This window comes from Thamnophis sirtalis, unplaced genomic scaffold (assembly GCF_051295495.1).
Source record: "Thamnophis sirtalis isolate CommonGarterSnake01/CBP01778 unplaced genomic scaffold, rThaSir2_p1.2 scaffold_7, whole genome shotgun sequence".
Lineage (NCBI taxonomy): Eukaryota > Metazoa > Chordata > Lepidosauria > Squamata > Natricidae > Thamnophis > Thamnophis sirtalis.
The window spans coordinates 20,810,745-20,826,252 of record NW_028261387.1 but is presented as its reverse complement, the minus strand read 5'-3'; the positions used below and the strand labels follow the sequence as shown (position 1 = coordinate 20,826,252).

Genomic DNA, 15,508 nt, shown 5'->3' with positions numbered 1-15,508 from the left:
AGAAGATAGAGATAGAGAAGTTAATTCAAACACTGATGTAATTTCTTACTTACCGTATTGCTCGTCCAAATGAAGAAAAGAGAGGGCAAGGTGGGATGTCAGCAGGTTTTCGGAAGGCCCAATAATAAGAAGCAAAGGCACCAGCAAGGGTACATTGACCCAATGCGATTGAAAAATTGACCAGCCAGAGAAAGACAAACACATTGATAATTTGAAACACTAAAATGTAGCGATGGTATAGACTTTCTCCCCCATAGAAAGCAAATGTACACTGTGCCCCTGGACATAGTTTGGTCACGTTAGTAGTGTTGAAAGTCTGTTCAGGGACAAAAGAAAAATAATCAATTGGAGACATGAACTGATTTCAATACAGTCTCAAACTGTGAATCTTTCCATTGTTAGGCTAATGGACAGAGAACAACAGAGGGCAGTATTCAGCTAATGATTGCATAAGTATTAATGATAGTCATGTACAGTATGTATAACATTTGGAATAGTAAGATAACAGTGTATTGTGTAACATATTATAAAAACAGCTTGAGGTAGACTGTATAAGCACAATCAAAATACTAGATCTGATATTATTTAAAAACCCAGAACTTCTGCAAGTGATGGAAATTTTGCTTTAGCAGAATTCAAGCTATTAAAATTTAAAAACCTCAAATGGTAATTAATTCATATGGCAAACAGTTCTTACAAATCATCCTAAATGCCTAAACAAGTTGACACATTTTAAGCCATACTGTGTCTTGTGGTTGTAGGTGCTTCACAGGCTTCAGTAAATTTCCAATGTTTCTAACAGTTTCAGAAAACTCTTAACAAACTTACGGTATTTTTCAGAGTATAAGACGCACCAAAATTTTGAAGAGGCAAATAAAAAAGACGTTTTTGCACTCTGCAGACCTCCCAAAAACAGACCTCTCAAAAAAAGGGCATGAATAGCCTTCAGGAGGCTTGTAGAGTGCTCCTAGGGGCTGGGGCAGGGGATTGAGCAAAGATTGGCCCGTTTTTCACTGATTTCTGCCCTCCCCAGCCCCCAGGAGCACTCTGAAAGCTTCCTAAAGGCCATGCATGGCCATCTTGGTGAAGGGAGTGGGGTTTTGGGATGCAAAAAGGCTGTATTCACTGTATAAGATGCACCCAGATTTTCAGCCTCTTTTTGAGGGAAAAAGGTGTGTCTTATACTCTGAAAAATACAGTAATCAAACAACCAATAATTCAATCTCCTATATGCGTCTGGTCAATGCAAGATTTTCTGCATTAAATGCTACACCCACTTATGATCAGAGTAGACTGAAAAGATTCTTTTGTACAAATTTGTCAGAATCAATGTGGGGAATTTAAAGCACAGGGCATTATGAAAGGATAGAGCATTAACTAATGAAGAATTAGAAAGTAAATAAGTTTTTCCCCATTTGCTTACCTCTGGATAACAGGTCAAATTTGCATACTTGCATAAGCTTTGATTAGCCATAACTTTGTACACAGGTTCTCCTGAGGTAGCCAGGAAACTTGATTTAATTGAGTTAAGTAGCAAACAGAATCAGATAGTCACTGTATGTAACATTCTACTAAGAGGAAAAGTCACAAAGAATGCATTTAATTTGCTTTGTTTTTTAATAACTAGCATAGGATATAATAACCATAGCATGTATGCATTTTCTAAAAACCTACCTGCCTGCTATGCAGATAATTAATCAGAGGTATAAAATTTGTTACTCTTTTACTTAATATCAAGGACATCTTTGCTGGTCATTTTTGGCACCAGGTGAAAAAGAAAATAATACAACTCAAAGATCGCATACACAATAGTGGAAAACTTTGATTTTGCACTGTGCAGTGGTGCAGTGATTAGAGTGCAGTACTGCTCTGCTGCCTGCAGCTGCCTGTGATTTGGCAGTTCAAATCCCACCAGGCTCAAGACTGACTCAGCTTTCCATCCTTCCAAGGTGGGTAAAATGAGGACCCGGATTGTTGGGGCAATATGCTGACTCTGTAAACTGCTTAGAGAGAGCTGTAAAGGCTCTATGAAGCAGTATATAAGTTCTATTGCTAGTTTATGTAAGGATTTCATCCACAATTAATCAGTGAGAAGGGAAGTTCTGGGAAGGAATGTAAGCATGTAAATAAGTAATTAAGAAACCACCAAAAACCAAGATATTTTATGCATAGTGAATTTTGTAAGGTTCTTTCCATTTATTTACTTGAACAAATCAAATGTTCTCAAACTTGGCAAAAAAATATATCACATGACACTTGAATCCATTAAAGATCGAGATTTCTTCCTATGCAAAATACAGCTTCTTTTGAAGGCGGTTAAGATGCTTTCTTTTTTCATGCTTTAGCAAAGAAATATGATACATTGGATAGTTTTGAATTATGACAATTATGCATAAGCATTGAGTTTAAGACTGGTTGCTGAATGCATTAAAAGCATACTCTAAAGAATGCCATAGAATAAATGGAGTGTTTAACAAATTATTAATATTGATCAGGGAATAACAAACTTGTATGATTTGATAATTTGATTGTTTAATGCATTTAGGGATCATTGTATAAGCAAAGCTTGTTAGAAGTGTGCTGGTTAGGAATGAATATATCTATAATTTGTATGCATATTATTGACGGAGCATGTAAATGATTTCCAGCAAATGCAACAAATGATACGGTTGTGAATAATATTGAATTAACCACCAAAGCACTTAATTCTGACAGGGAGATTGTGATGAATGATTGCAAGTTATAGATAAACTGCAAAAAAACTAGAGCATATGAATTTGTGTACTCTAACAGAATGCTTACTACAGTGGGAAATGGAGAAATTTTAACGTACAAATGAGGGTGAAAAGTAATGGTGTTATGTAATCTACTGCAAAGAAAGATTATTGAAAGAAGTGTATAATAGCATGCTTCTACCCACTATGTTATATGCTACTGGGAGTATGTTAGACTAAGATGAATGCAATGGGAATGGCTTACTTAATGATATGTGTAGTAGCAAATGAAAAAAAGATGGTCATGTGATCAAAATTCAGATGTTTGCCATTGATATGTCCTAAGGTCACCTTTTGCAACCTTCTGACAAGCAAAATGAGTGGGGAAGCCAGATTCACTTAACAACCGTGTTACTAACTTAGCAACTGCAGTGATTCACTTAACAACTGTGACAAGAAACATTGTAAAATGGAGCAAAGCTGACATAACAAATGTATCACTTATCAACAGAAATGTTGGACTCAACTGTGGTCATAAATCGAGGACTATCTGTAATGTAAACATCCACGAGGATAATTTGCTAGGGTTGAAGAATATGGAAAGGTATACAGATAGTTCTCAACTTACAATCATTCTTTTAGTGACCATTCAAAGTTACACCAATACCAAAAGGTGAAGTATGACCTGTCTTTGCATTTATGACCACTGCAGAATCCCCATGGTCACATGATCAAAATCAGGTATTTTGCATGTATTTATGACAGTTTCAGTATTTCAAGGTCATGTGATAACCATTTGCAACCTTCACAACTGGCTTCTGGCAAGCAAAGTCAATGGGGGAAGCAAGATTCACTTAACAACTACATGATTCACTTAACAACTACATGATTCACTTAACAACTGCAGAGATTTGTTTAACAACTGTGCCAAACAAAGTCATAAAATTGGCTCCAAAACTACATTGCTTGGCAATGCAAATTCTAGTCCTAATTGTGGTTTGTATGTATGGTGTTGCATAGCATTTAGCAATGCTTCCTTTTTCTTACTTGCATTCCTTTTTAAGAATTTACTATTTATCACTCTTTTCTGAACTCCATATAATGTTGTGATGATAGTGTGATGAATACTTAGTGTATACATGTACATACTCATAAAGTGCTTACCTGGAAATGTGAAAATAACCTGTAACCACTTACTCTTTGATAAAAAGGATACACAGCCGTCACTGCCCAGTATGAAATGCATATGGCGATAAGAATAAAGGTTATAATTGGATAGAATAATGTAGACATGATGTAGCCAATTGCCCTAAACAAATAAACAAATAAACGAATAAAGTTATTCAATTTATCAGATGTCAGCTGCAAACCAATCAACTTTGTATACAACATACCAAATTTCTACCATGATTTCTATTCCTTGCGTAAGTTTTCATTATGCAAATTGTTGTAGTATATGTCATCATAAAAATAATTCCCACAATGCCACATTCATTGGCCATAACTAACAGATCCCCTTCCCACCTATTTGTCTCCTTTAACTCTTTATTATACAAGCTGTTTAAAATTGGGTTGCTAATCATTGCCCTACAAAATTTCATCTTTCATTTTGTCCCAGGTTCTACCTATTCTTTAGCTCTTTCATTTGCATTTTGTATTATCCTTTAATATTTGTTTTATCAATATTTTTATGCAATGTCTTTTACAACAAGACATGCTTTGCCCCTGCCCGCACACTGTAATTTTTGGTATCATCTTCAAAAATCTTTTTTTTATTGTAACTTCTGTCCAGTGCCCAGATCTTTTGTTCTACACAAAAGATCATCCATCATAGTTCTTAGTACATGTTGAAACTGACATAATGAATCTTATTTCCCTTAGCTTCTTTATACAATGGGACTCCAGAAATAAGAACTGTGGCTCTTCATATGTGGATAACTTATACCTCCCAGGAGTCACAATCACTCAAATCAAATCTGAATACTGAAAATTGTACGTGAAGAACACTAGCTCTTTCATTCCTGCTGTATCCCACAGAATAATAAAGTTCAGACTTTTCTTTCTTGGGTTTACAAATACACACAAGACATATTCAATTTTTGTTGCCAATGAAGGGGACTATGCGAAGGGAAGGAACTATTCAAATAACAAGGGCAACATATTTAGGGGGGAAATGAAACTCAGCGAATTATCCAGCACCGCCTATGAGTGACATGGCAGAAAGTCAGAAGCCACACAGAAGTGGTATAGTTAGCCTAAACTGCTTGTAAGTAGGAAAAGGGTAAACAAGAAGACTTGTTTGGAGACTGACTTTGGTCCATGCATAAAGTTAAAAAAAATCAAATTTAAATAAAAATCTAGTACTTCTTTTCTCCTTTCTAAGAAATCTCTTCTAGGAAATGTTTTATTGTTCTCTCTATTCTTTGTTAATATTTGTTTATTATTTCCATTTATATGGCTGCCCACATTAAATGCATGACTCAAGGCAGATAACAACCATTAAAACATCATAAAACAACACACACTATCAGCAGCTGGTAAAAATGTAAAACCACAACCAATGAATTAATATAGCCATTGCACAGGTTCTGCCGCACATCTGGATCCCTAAGTCTGGTAACAACCCCATGCTTTTACGTTCTCATGAACAGCCAGAAGGCTCAGGGCTAATCTAATCTCTGGAGGGAGGATGTTTCAAAAATTATATGCCATGGCAGAAAAAGTTCTTTGCCTGATAATGTTTTCAAATAGGCAGAAGAGCATAATGGGCCAAAGGTAGATATAATCAGGGAGAGTTTATCTAGTCCCTCAGGTAAGCCGGAGCAATGTATAGGTCATCACCAGCACCTTGAATGGAACCTAGAAACATTATGGCAACCAATGCAGCTTGCAGAGCAGAAGTATAATGTGTGTTGATCAAGCAACACACATATCTGCCTGTGCCACTGCACTATGTACCAGCTGTAGCTTTCTTCAAGGGCAGCTACACATAAGCCAATAGAAATAATCCATTCAGAGGGGACCAAGGCATCAGTGTGTTTGAACAGAGCAACGTGGTCCAGGAATGGATGGGTGCATTTATTTATGTATTTTAAACATGTATATAGCCACTTGTCAGAGGTGGTATTATGCTGGTTCACACCGGTTTGGGTGAACCAGTAGTAGCAGCGGCACAAGGCTCCGCCCACCCACCCTGACATCACCTTTGACCTTCTACGTGCATGCTCCCTCTACTGAACTGGTAGTGAAGAGAATAGGATGCCATTATTGCCATTTGTCTTATATCAAACTCTGGGTAGTTTCCAAACAACAATTAAAACAATATCAATAAAAAGACAACATAGAATATATACTTCCATATATCTATTAAAACCTCAAATATGAAATCTGGTGCCAAAGGTAAGCTTCCACATGCAGTCTATCATTAAACCCTCATGTCCTTTTCATCCTATGTCATCTTGGTAATTTCTTGCTAATGTTATGAAACCTGACTTTCTTCTCTACATGAGAGTACTTTTTATACAATTATCATTTCAATTTTCATTAGCTTTCCCTAATGTGAGCAATATACTCTGCTCATGTTTATAATTATTTCACATAATTCAAATAAGAGCTAAAACTTAAATTAAACCCTGCATTAAACGTTAGTTCTACATGGACAATTAATGTATTGTGCTAGAAACATCTTGAATGTTTTTTTTTTCAATCATTGAAGAACAGTGTAAGCTTATGCTATTCAAGAAATAATTACTACAAATCAGTGCATTTCAGAATTTAATAATAGAAAGGCCTTATTGAAATCATAAACTGTTTACAATAATAAACTGCTTGTTAAATTCTAGGAATAGATCATAACTGATTTATTCCTAATATAAACTGCCATTTCTCTGAAGAGATGATTAAACTAAACTTGAAAAAAAATTACTTAGCTTTCACTCATTAACCACATATTTTTCAAGACCTTGATTAAGAGTTGCATTCCGCTGTGTGTCACAATGGAGTGCAACATTTCTTTTAATGAATGAATCAAACTGCATCATATTTATGCACTTTCCAATGCAGAAATATTGGACAGTATTTCTGTAATCTTCCATCAATATCTGTCTGTCTGTCTGTCTGTCTGTGTGTGTGTTCCAGCATAACACTGGAATGCAGGAATGCCACAAGCAATTTGATACACAGATGACTTACTCTTTGGGAAAAAATATTGTGGGGAGAAGACACCCCTAAAACCCCTCGGGGTGTGTCTTCTGTTAAGATATAGCCTGTTGTGCCTTAAAATGACTTTTACTGTACTGCCATAAAATGGCTTCTATTGCGCAGCACGGTGCAATTGCCATGGTAATAGCTTCACAGTACTCCACAAGGGGGCTCCCTCTGATAAAGGGGGAAAATCCAACATTAGAAATTATATTTGGTCAGGACATGTTCCCCCTATAAATAAATATACGGGCAATTCCTGGTTATCAGCTAGTATTATATAAAATGGGTAAAGTAATTCACAGTTTTTGAGGTATCAGGGTCAAATTAATTAATCAAGATTCAGCATTCTTGCAGAATACTTTTCTCCACAATTAAGAGAACCTTCTTTGAAAGAGAATGTCTGGTTTTCTTCCTTCACTTTCAATTGGACTGAATCTATGAACTAGAGCAAATAGCAGCCTGATATCTTTCTGGCAGGCTTCCTGTTATCATGGAATTTTGCCAACTCTGCATACAGCCATATTTTTATGCAGGCATTCCAACAGTTGTTCTGTGCTAGTTCATGTCAGCTTTGTTAATGGGAAGAGTAGAGATCGTTCAGTTCTATGAGAAATGGTTCTCATAGGAGAGAAAGGGCAAGGGCTTACATACCATCTGACTTTGGAAATGGAGGCTCAAAAAATTATTAGAGAGCACTCTAAGAAGAAGAAATGAAGGGAAGTACTCCATTTCCCCCCAAAATAAGATCTCACAGATAATAAGCCCAATTGAGCTTTAAAGTGCACGTCCTAAAATAAGGCCTCCCTGAAAATATTGCAACACAGCAGCAGCCATGAGGTGAACACATTCGCCACCTCCTGCATCTCGAAAATAATAAGAGCTTCCAAAAATAAGGCCAAGTGCTTATTTTGGGGATCAAAAGAAAAAAAAAGACCCTGTCGTATTTTCAGGGGAAAACGGTAGAATGGCCATTGAGGCTGGCAACTAAAATGGATAAAGAAAGCACTGGCCAATTCAAAACTTTAATGTTTAGATGGTTTTCTGTTGAACTGGAAATAGACCGATCAGTGTTAATTGCTGAAAATTTAGTGCTACTTCAGGAGAGTCATGTGGAGAGTAGGGCATGATTTAGACAAGTGTGCTGAGAAGCAGAAAATACCATAGGAGGATGTGAAAGCAGAAAACAGCTCTCAGTGGATCTGAATATGATTTTACCAGCCTGAATGAGAAGAAACAGCTGTCAGATGGGCAGATAGAAAAAAATGCCACCAACCTCTATAAGCCATTCTCTAACTCTAAAATTAGGAAGTAAACAGGGTAAGTAATAGAGCATTCCATTATATATTTAGCTCACATTTTAATCTACAAAAATTGGATGCTTAAAGTTGTTTCAGGCTGCAGAGGAAAAAGTGTTCTTGCCTCACAATTGAATTGTTTAATCAGCTGAGGTTTGGGAAAATGAAGAAATCTGCAATGGATTATAGTACAATCAGTTGCTTGCTTGCCAAGTAAGGCCCAAAAGTGAAATTGTGCACAATTCTCATTTTAACATGCTTCTTTTTTTAAAAAAAAATCAAGTGGTATATTGCCTTGAATTTCTAACAAAACCTAAAAATCTATATTAGGTCACAGTGTCCACAGAAATGGAAGGGGAAAGCTGTGTCCAAAATACTGCAAAAATGAGGATGCTAATAATACTCACCGGCTACCTTCTTTCAAAAGGGCAATTGCAATCCGAATTCGATTTCTCAGAAATATTAACATCAGTATAATGATAACTTCCAGTATACAAAGTAGTATCACTGAAAATAACAAGAAATGAGTTTGTCCAAAAATAAGTCTGACTTAATCTCACAACAACACATTACCAATTAGTTCAGTAGTCCCTTTCACAACTGCATTTTATTCAGGATTCCAGTGGAATTAAATGTCAACATACTTAAATCTAGCCCTGGCTATTTTATATGCAATAAAGCAAGTATGTCATCATGATTGTACTCTCTCATCACAATTGTATTTATATGTTTCATATGTAAGGCTTCTCCTCAATGAATATTATGGCATATTGTACAATAAAGAAAACCTAGGAACAATTAACTCTTGCCCTGACTAATACCAGTTAGATAGCTACATGGACTACCTTTAAAGACAAATAAGAAGGAACTGTTAGTCCAGAATGGGGACACATTACAACTATGCTGTGAGTTATGAATTAGCTTCCAAATGAAGCTAGATGTAGCTATAATGTAAAGTAAAGTTCTTTCTATCTCAGCGCATAGCAGGATGACTTGGTCCAAACAAAAGTACCTGAAATATTAGGGCATTTAGGAGTAACATACTCCTAGTTCTCAACTTTGCAGAATAAAAGGATGGAAGTCACTGCTTTTCAAGTGTTGTGTTGGTTCTCTAGAATGAACTCCTACTGGAGATAAGATCAACTTTATCTCTGATAACATTCAAGAAAATCCTGAAGTCAGAGTTTCTCCAGAAAGCCTTCTAATTAGACTTGGCTATCTTTTATCTTTGTTATTTCTTACTAATATTGGAGCTGAGAAGGAGTTGTGATTCTACGGCATTTTAATTATCAATTTGTACTATGGATAAATTTCTTTATATCATGTAAGCCTCCGAGGATCAATTTAGAGAAACAAGACATTTTGGAAATCTGGTCTTCAGAGAGCAAGCTTGCATATTGTACTAAGTCAAAGTACCGTTGATTTTTTTATTTCAATGTGCTGGATAAACTCATCTAACTGCATCTTATTTGTCAACCCATGGTTAAACATATCAGAGCTTAAGATGGAGTATTTTGAGTTTGGTGTCAATCAATCATCAATGAAACTATTTAGTCAGGTCAATGTTAAGCAGGTGTCTCAAAATACATGTTTCTCAAAAATTCACTTACTAAATGCTAACCATGTTTGCCTCAGTTGCAAATAGACCCTGAAATCTGTCTGGAATCCAATATCATAGATGGTGAGATCAGAACCAGGTATTCCATGAAGGCGATGATATTCCCAGTAGCAATGCCAGATACCTTTTGAAAAAGAAAAAATAGAATCATAAAACAATTTACATTCTTTAAATAATCTATACAATGGTTTATTTCAAAATGAAAGAGAATTTTCTGGCAGAAAGATGCCAGATCAAATATAAGAGCTTACAAACTATATGCTTGACTTGGGACCAAATACTCAGTAGAAGACGTCTTATGATATACCTATGCATGATGAAAAATAACTTTTATATGTTTATCAATCAGAAATGTATGAACGGCATAAGATAGAAAAATAGAAATATTTTACAGAACTAACCCTTGATTTGGTATGTACCTGTTAGAGAAAAAAAACCAACCCAAGACCTCTATTTCTGCTAGTGAAAGACTAGAATTCTTTTGCTCTTAGAGAAATTTTGAATGTATTCGTTTCAGTTCCCATGATTTGGGTTTGGTTCCTGTTCTCAATGTTCCATTTCATTTTTTTAACTTCATAATAAGTCACACCTGCCATTCTGGCAAACATCTGTTGTGCTGAATTTCAAATGAATTGTTGCATTATTTTTAAATTTTATTATGTTCCATTTTGTATGGCAAACAGAGATGAACTGCTCTATGAGACATTGTATAAATCTAGCAAATAAATAGTAAAAAGAAAGCAAAACAAACCTTATAATGTTTATAGGTACTCTTATTTGAAGAAAATAGTGTCCTGACTTCCAACCCAGTCATCAGTCTTTTCACAAATAATTGAAATTCCAAAAGAAATTTGCCATTAACTTTTTGAGAAGGTGGAGTGCCACCCAGTATTTTCCCTCATGTTTCAGGTGGGAAAAAAATGTCAAGTTCTATCAGAGAGCAACATCAAACATGAAGAATATTGAATATTCTACACTGATAGCTGTCAAAATAGAGCATTCATATGATATGTGGGTCATGTTTGATAACTGTATAGGTGTTTGTGAATCAAGAAACTGCAGAAAAAAAGCACTTGCTCATTATGCAGTCAAATAAGTTATTAAAGTGTCACAGGTGATGAGCCAGATAACTAGTCTTTCTTTCTATCTAGTTATTTCGTTGTGGTTGGATAGTTTTGATGAGGATGATTGTAAAGTATTTCAAATTCTTGTAATCTAAGAGTTCTATAAATCTATCATGTTATATTTCAGAATTTAGTAGGGCAGAACAAGGAGAAATCATAAATTTGCCAACATACAATAACCAAACGAGTAAAATAGTAGATGTTTGTTTACTCTAATGGCCATTTCCTAAACAAAACCATACAGTGATATTATACTTGAGATATACTAATACATACATACATAACAAGTAAACATCAGCATGGTGGGTAGAAGACTAGGGTGTCTGTAAACCGCTTAGAGAGGCCTGAAAGGCCTATGAAGCGGTATATAAGTCTACTGCTATTGCTATATTGCTATTTTTCCTTGGTCTAAGTAGTAGTAAAGTATTAGTACTAGGTGTTGCACTGCTGAAGGAAGAACATATTGTGTGGAATTCTTGGTGCTCTCCGAGCTTGATTGTTTTCTTACAGATGTTTTATTACTTAACTAGGTAACATCAGCAGTGCTAGAAGGGAGTGGGTTTGCTGTTTATACTGTGGCTATTTAACATTCAATTAGCTAGTTTGTAATAGGAAGAGAGTATCTAGAGCAGGGATGTCAAACATACGGCATGTGGGCTGGATACAGCCCATGCAGGCCACACCCACCCCGGCTCCGCATGGGCAAAAACAATTCCGATCCATCACAATATGGCCTGCAATGCAAACGGGTTTGACACCCCTGATCTAGAGGACAAATAGAATGGTTGAACACTAAGTCATTTAATGTGGAAAGTGTGAGATAGTATAGAATTAATGGATTATCAGTTCTGCTTATCTTCATATTAGTAATGAAATGCTAGATGGCTGAATGTAACATTTGGGACTTACCATATCCTATAACCCCAATTACACCAAAGATGAAAATCCAGAAGAGAACTCCTGCTATGAATCTCAGAAGCACAAGAAAGAGCAAGCTGACTACCATTGCAATAAACAGCCCTCTGTGAATAAAACAAAACAAAACAAAATACAACAGTTAAAAAATGAGCAAGCAGTTTCCTATAGTGTTTTATACTGGCTTAAAGTATGGCACTTTAACTGAAAGTATGGCGCTTTAATTGTTTCCCTTAATTTCATTGAGACCTGAAGCAAATAGCAACTAGAAATATAGAAGAATGAATTCATATAAAAGAACTGAATAAAGAAAGCACAAAGATATGAATAAGGGCAAAGAAGAGAAATTATATTCCCACTTTGCATGCACCATGACTATTTATATGCTGAAGGCATGACTTTTGATGAATAAGAACTTACATTAAAATCCAGTACCAAGAGCTCGCATAGTCTTCAAAAATCTTCATCCCAACTGATCTTGCATCAAGAACATTATTGATGCCACTTTAAAAAGAAAAAGATAAACAGGTTTTAGACTATGTCTCTCTTATGTAAATCAACCAACCTAAGAGCTAGCTATAAGTAATATGTACATCAAGTCACAATTCTGTTCATAGTGTTTGGTTAATTGGCAAAATATTCAGGGTCAGTAATAAACCTATATTACACTGAGATTTGTGCCCAAGCAATAATAAGTTACAGGAAAATATAAATCTTATGGAAAGGGCAAGAATTTAGGTTCTAATTCTATACACATTCAATAGACATACTTCTATATATTACAGTACATATAGACTATGCTATTAAACTATTAAAAATTCCAAACAATTAAAATTAAAATAACACCATAGGATATCTAAACAATAACACTGTAGGATATCTAAACAACATTGCTATTACTAGTTATAGTATAAGCACCATCCTAGGGAAGCATTTCTAATGTTTTTTTAAATTTTTTTAATTTTTATTTTAAACATATAAACACATCAACAAAAACAAACACATGACTTAAAACAACATAGGAAAAAGAAGTTCCATCATATATCATACAGCAATTCCATATCAGTTTCTTTACAGTTAGTGTTTTCCCTTCTATACATTTCTATCTTGCATTCATGGTCCCCTTATTCGTTATCCATTTTTATGTACTATTCTATATTTATTTATACTTAGCTATTTATAACAAAATATTGTTTACCTATATTATGCTTTATATTCTTACTATCATTTATTCTCTTACATACAATTATAGGTATACATTCACATAGTTATTCTTTTTTTTTGCCATTCTTATACTTTTGTTATTTCATTTAAAAGATTATAATATACAGTTTGGGTTGCTTTGTTTACCATCCCTAGCGCCTGCTGTAACACCACCAGCATTTCTAATGTTTATGCTTTTTTAATTAACTATTCTGAAGGTTGTGCAAGATGGAAAGCTTTGGAGATTATTTTTAAGGTTGTCTTCCTTGAGAGTCCTTATAGTGACTAGGATATCAACAAGGACCAAAGAAATGCAGGTTCAAGAGCAGTCTTAGCCATACCCAGTAGTGGGAGTCTTTGGCCCAATCACTTTTTCTCAGTTCAACCTCTGCTACAATGATGCTCATGATGGGGAAAATAGAACTCCCGCCATTTTCCCCATCGATAGCGCATCCTCCTTTTGCTACAGAAAAACTCCTGGGTCAAATGAATGTAGTATTGCTTTTATTAAGCAGCCTTTAATATCCTGTTTGAACAGAAAGGAAGGATAAAAATAAAACAAAAATTCTAATGACAAACTATGATGTCATTATTTGACTGAATCAGACCAAGATACTTGGATAAGGAGTCAATGTTTCAGACCAAGAAAAAAAAAAAGAAATCCAGTTATCATGATTCAATTTCCAGACATGGATAACAAAATAATTTGCATATAGAGTTGCTCATTGAACAAATGAAATCAAAACCATGAAATTCCTCTTCCTCTTTATAGAGGTTTGTCTGTGAGATTACTACTGTAAAAAAAAAAACCATGGCAGTGCATTTATATGACAACTAGTCAAGCAAAGTTGCATAGGTAAACACAAAAAAACACACTATCCATACTTTGCTGCTTCCCTGAGATCTGTTACATTCCGTGTTTTTCCTTTCCCATCTTTGAAAGTAGTTTGGTTGGCCACAGTCAGAACTCCATTTTTAGTAGAGAAATCAGGAAAGCACCGCTTAAGAACTGTGGAAACAAAAAGCTATCTATAGTATCATGTGTCTTTTTATTATGATTCATATTTGATACTGAGATGAAACAATACAGATCAATTAGCACTAAATGTCATCATATTAGATTTAATATGACTAAATATAATTAGAAGAAATTGTATATGTTTAAAGCAGTACATGTTATGCAGTGTAGAGTGTAACTTATAAACAATATTTGTTTCATTAAATATACTAATGAAATTTTTCATGTATTTTATTTGAAACGTAGATAAGGTGGACTCAAGACATCTGCTCCCTCTTAAGCATACCGATGAGCTACAAATCTGTTAATGGTGTCCATTTTGCGCTCTGAATTCATGGGTTACCCTAGCCCAATGGGATTTTCCTATGCCTTTTACCTGGAAACGTAAATAGGATGAACTCAAAAAGCCCTCTCCCTTCTAAACATACTGAGGCATTACAAATCCTTTGACAATTTTTGTTCTTCAAATTCATGCTAACCCCAAAGGGGTTTGCCCCGCAATGTATTTTATCAGGAAATATAAATAGAACAGGCTAAAAAAGTAAGCACCCTCCTAAGCATACCGATGCCCTTTCTGTAATTTCTTTTCTTTTTGGTGTCAAGTTTAAATATATTTCCTAACTATTTTAGAATTGTGGTATGCTTTTTCAATCATTGAAAAAAAATCACCCATCACATCACCCTTATCAATCCATGATCATTTTAAGAAGTCTCATATGTGACCATAAAGGAAAGCCCCAATCATTTTTAAAAAAATTCTCTATTTCTAGCAATATTCCATTTGTTAATTGAATGAATTACTACTCCTTCTTTGTTCCCATGCCTGATAAAATAAAATTTTACACAGAGAATTATAGTAAGTTATTTACAAATCTACATTATTTCTCTTACTATTGGGGGGGGGAGTGGGGAGATCATAGCTGCATTAATTTTGCATTACTACAGTACTTTCCTGCAATATTTGTTTCTATTTCATACAAATGAAATTATACTACATTTTAGGTTATCCTGCTAAAAATCTACCTTTTTATAACTATTAATGAATTTAAAAATTGTGACAAAACATTACTATATTTTTCCATCACACCAATTATCGTTGTTTTGGGCTTCTTTGTAACTGTTAGACAAGCTACACCATGAATAGACACTGGATTCACAAATCTACATATTCTTCAGCATGTTTTTTTTTTAAAGTAGGGCTTCCTGGCTGGGTTTGCATATCACAATATAAACCATGGTATATAAACACTAATTTTATACAACACATTAAAGGAAACCAACAATCCACATTGCTGTAAAGTGTCTTGTGAATCCAAAAAGGAAGCATTGCGAAAAGGAAAAGGATGCTGATCAAACTAGAGTGAAAAGAAAAGGGGAAAGAAACAGTTCAGAAGGGAATAAATGAATTTAGCATCATT

The 15,508-nt window shown here is 34.9% G+C and overlaps 1 protein-coding gene across 2 annotated transcripts in view; it reads right to left on the bottom strand.

Annotated features, from left to right (window-relative positions):
* The window catches only part of SLC44A5 (solute carrier family 44 member 5), a 159,071-nt gene that overhangs the window by 10,160 nt on the left and 133,403 nt on the right, over positions 1–15,508 (bottom strand). For both annotated transcript variants that reach the window (XM_087719455.1, XM_087719457.1), the window contains exons 8-15: positions 13,958–14,081; positions 12,290–12,373; positions 11,864–11,976; positions 9,823–9,954; positions 8,620–8,719; positions 3,931–4,023; positions 1,424–1,511; positions 54–316 (exon numbers count right to left, since the gene is read on the bottom strand). In XM_087719455.1, the coding sequence (XP_087575581.1) occupies positions 54–316; positions 1,424–1,511; positions 3,931–4,023; positions 8,620–8,719; positions 9,823–9,954; positions 11,864–11,976; positions 12,290–12,373; positions 13,958–14,081 (997 nt within the window). The remainder of the gene's footprint in view (positions 1–53; positions 317–1,423; positions 1,512–3,930; positions 4,024–8,619; positions 8,720–9,822; positions 9,955–11,863; positions 11,977–12,289; positions 12,374–13,957; positions 14,082–15,508) is intronic.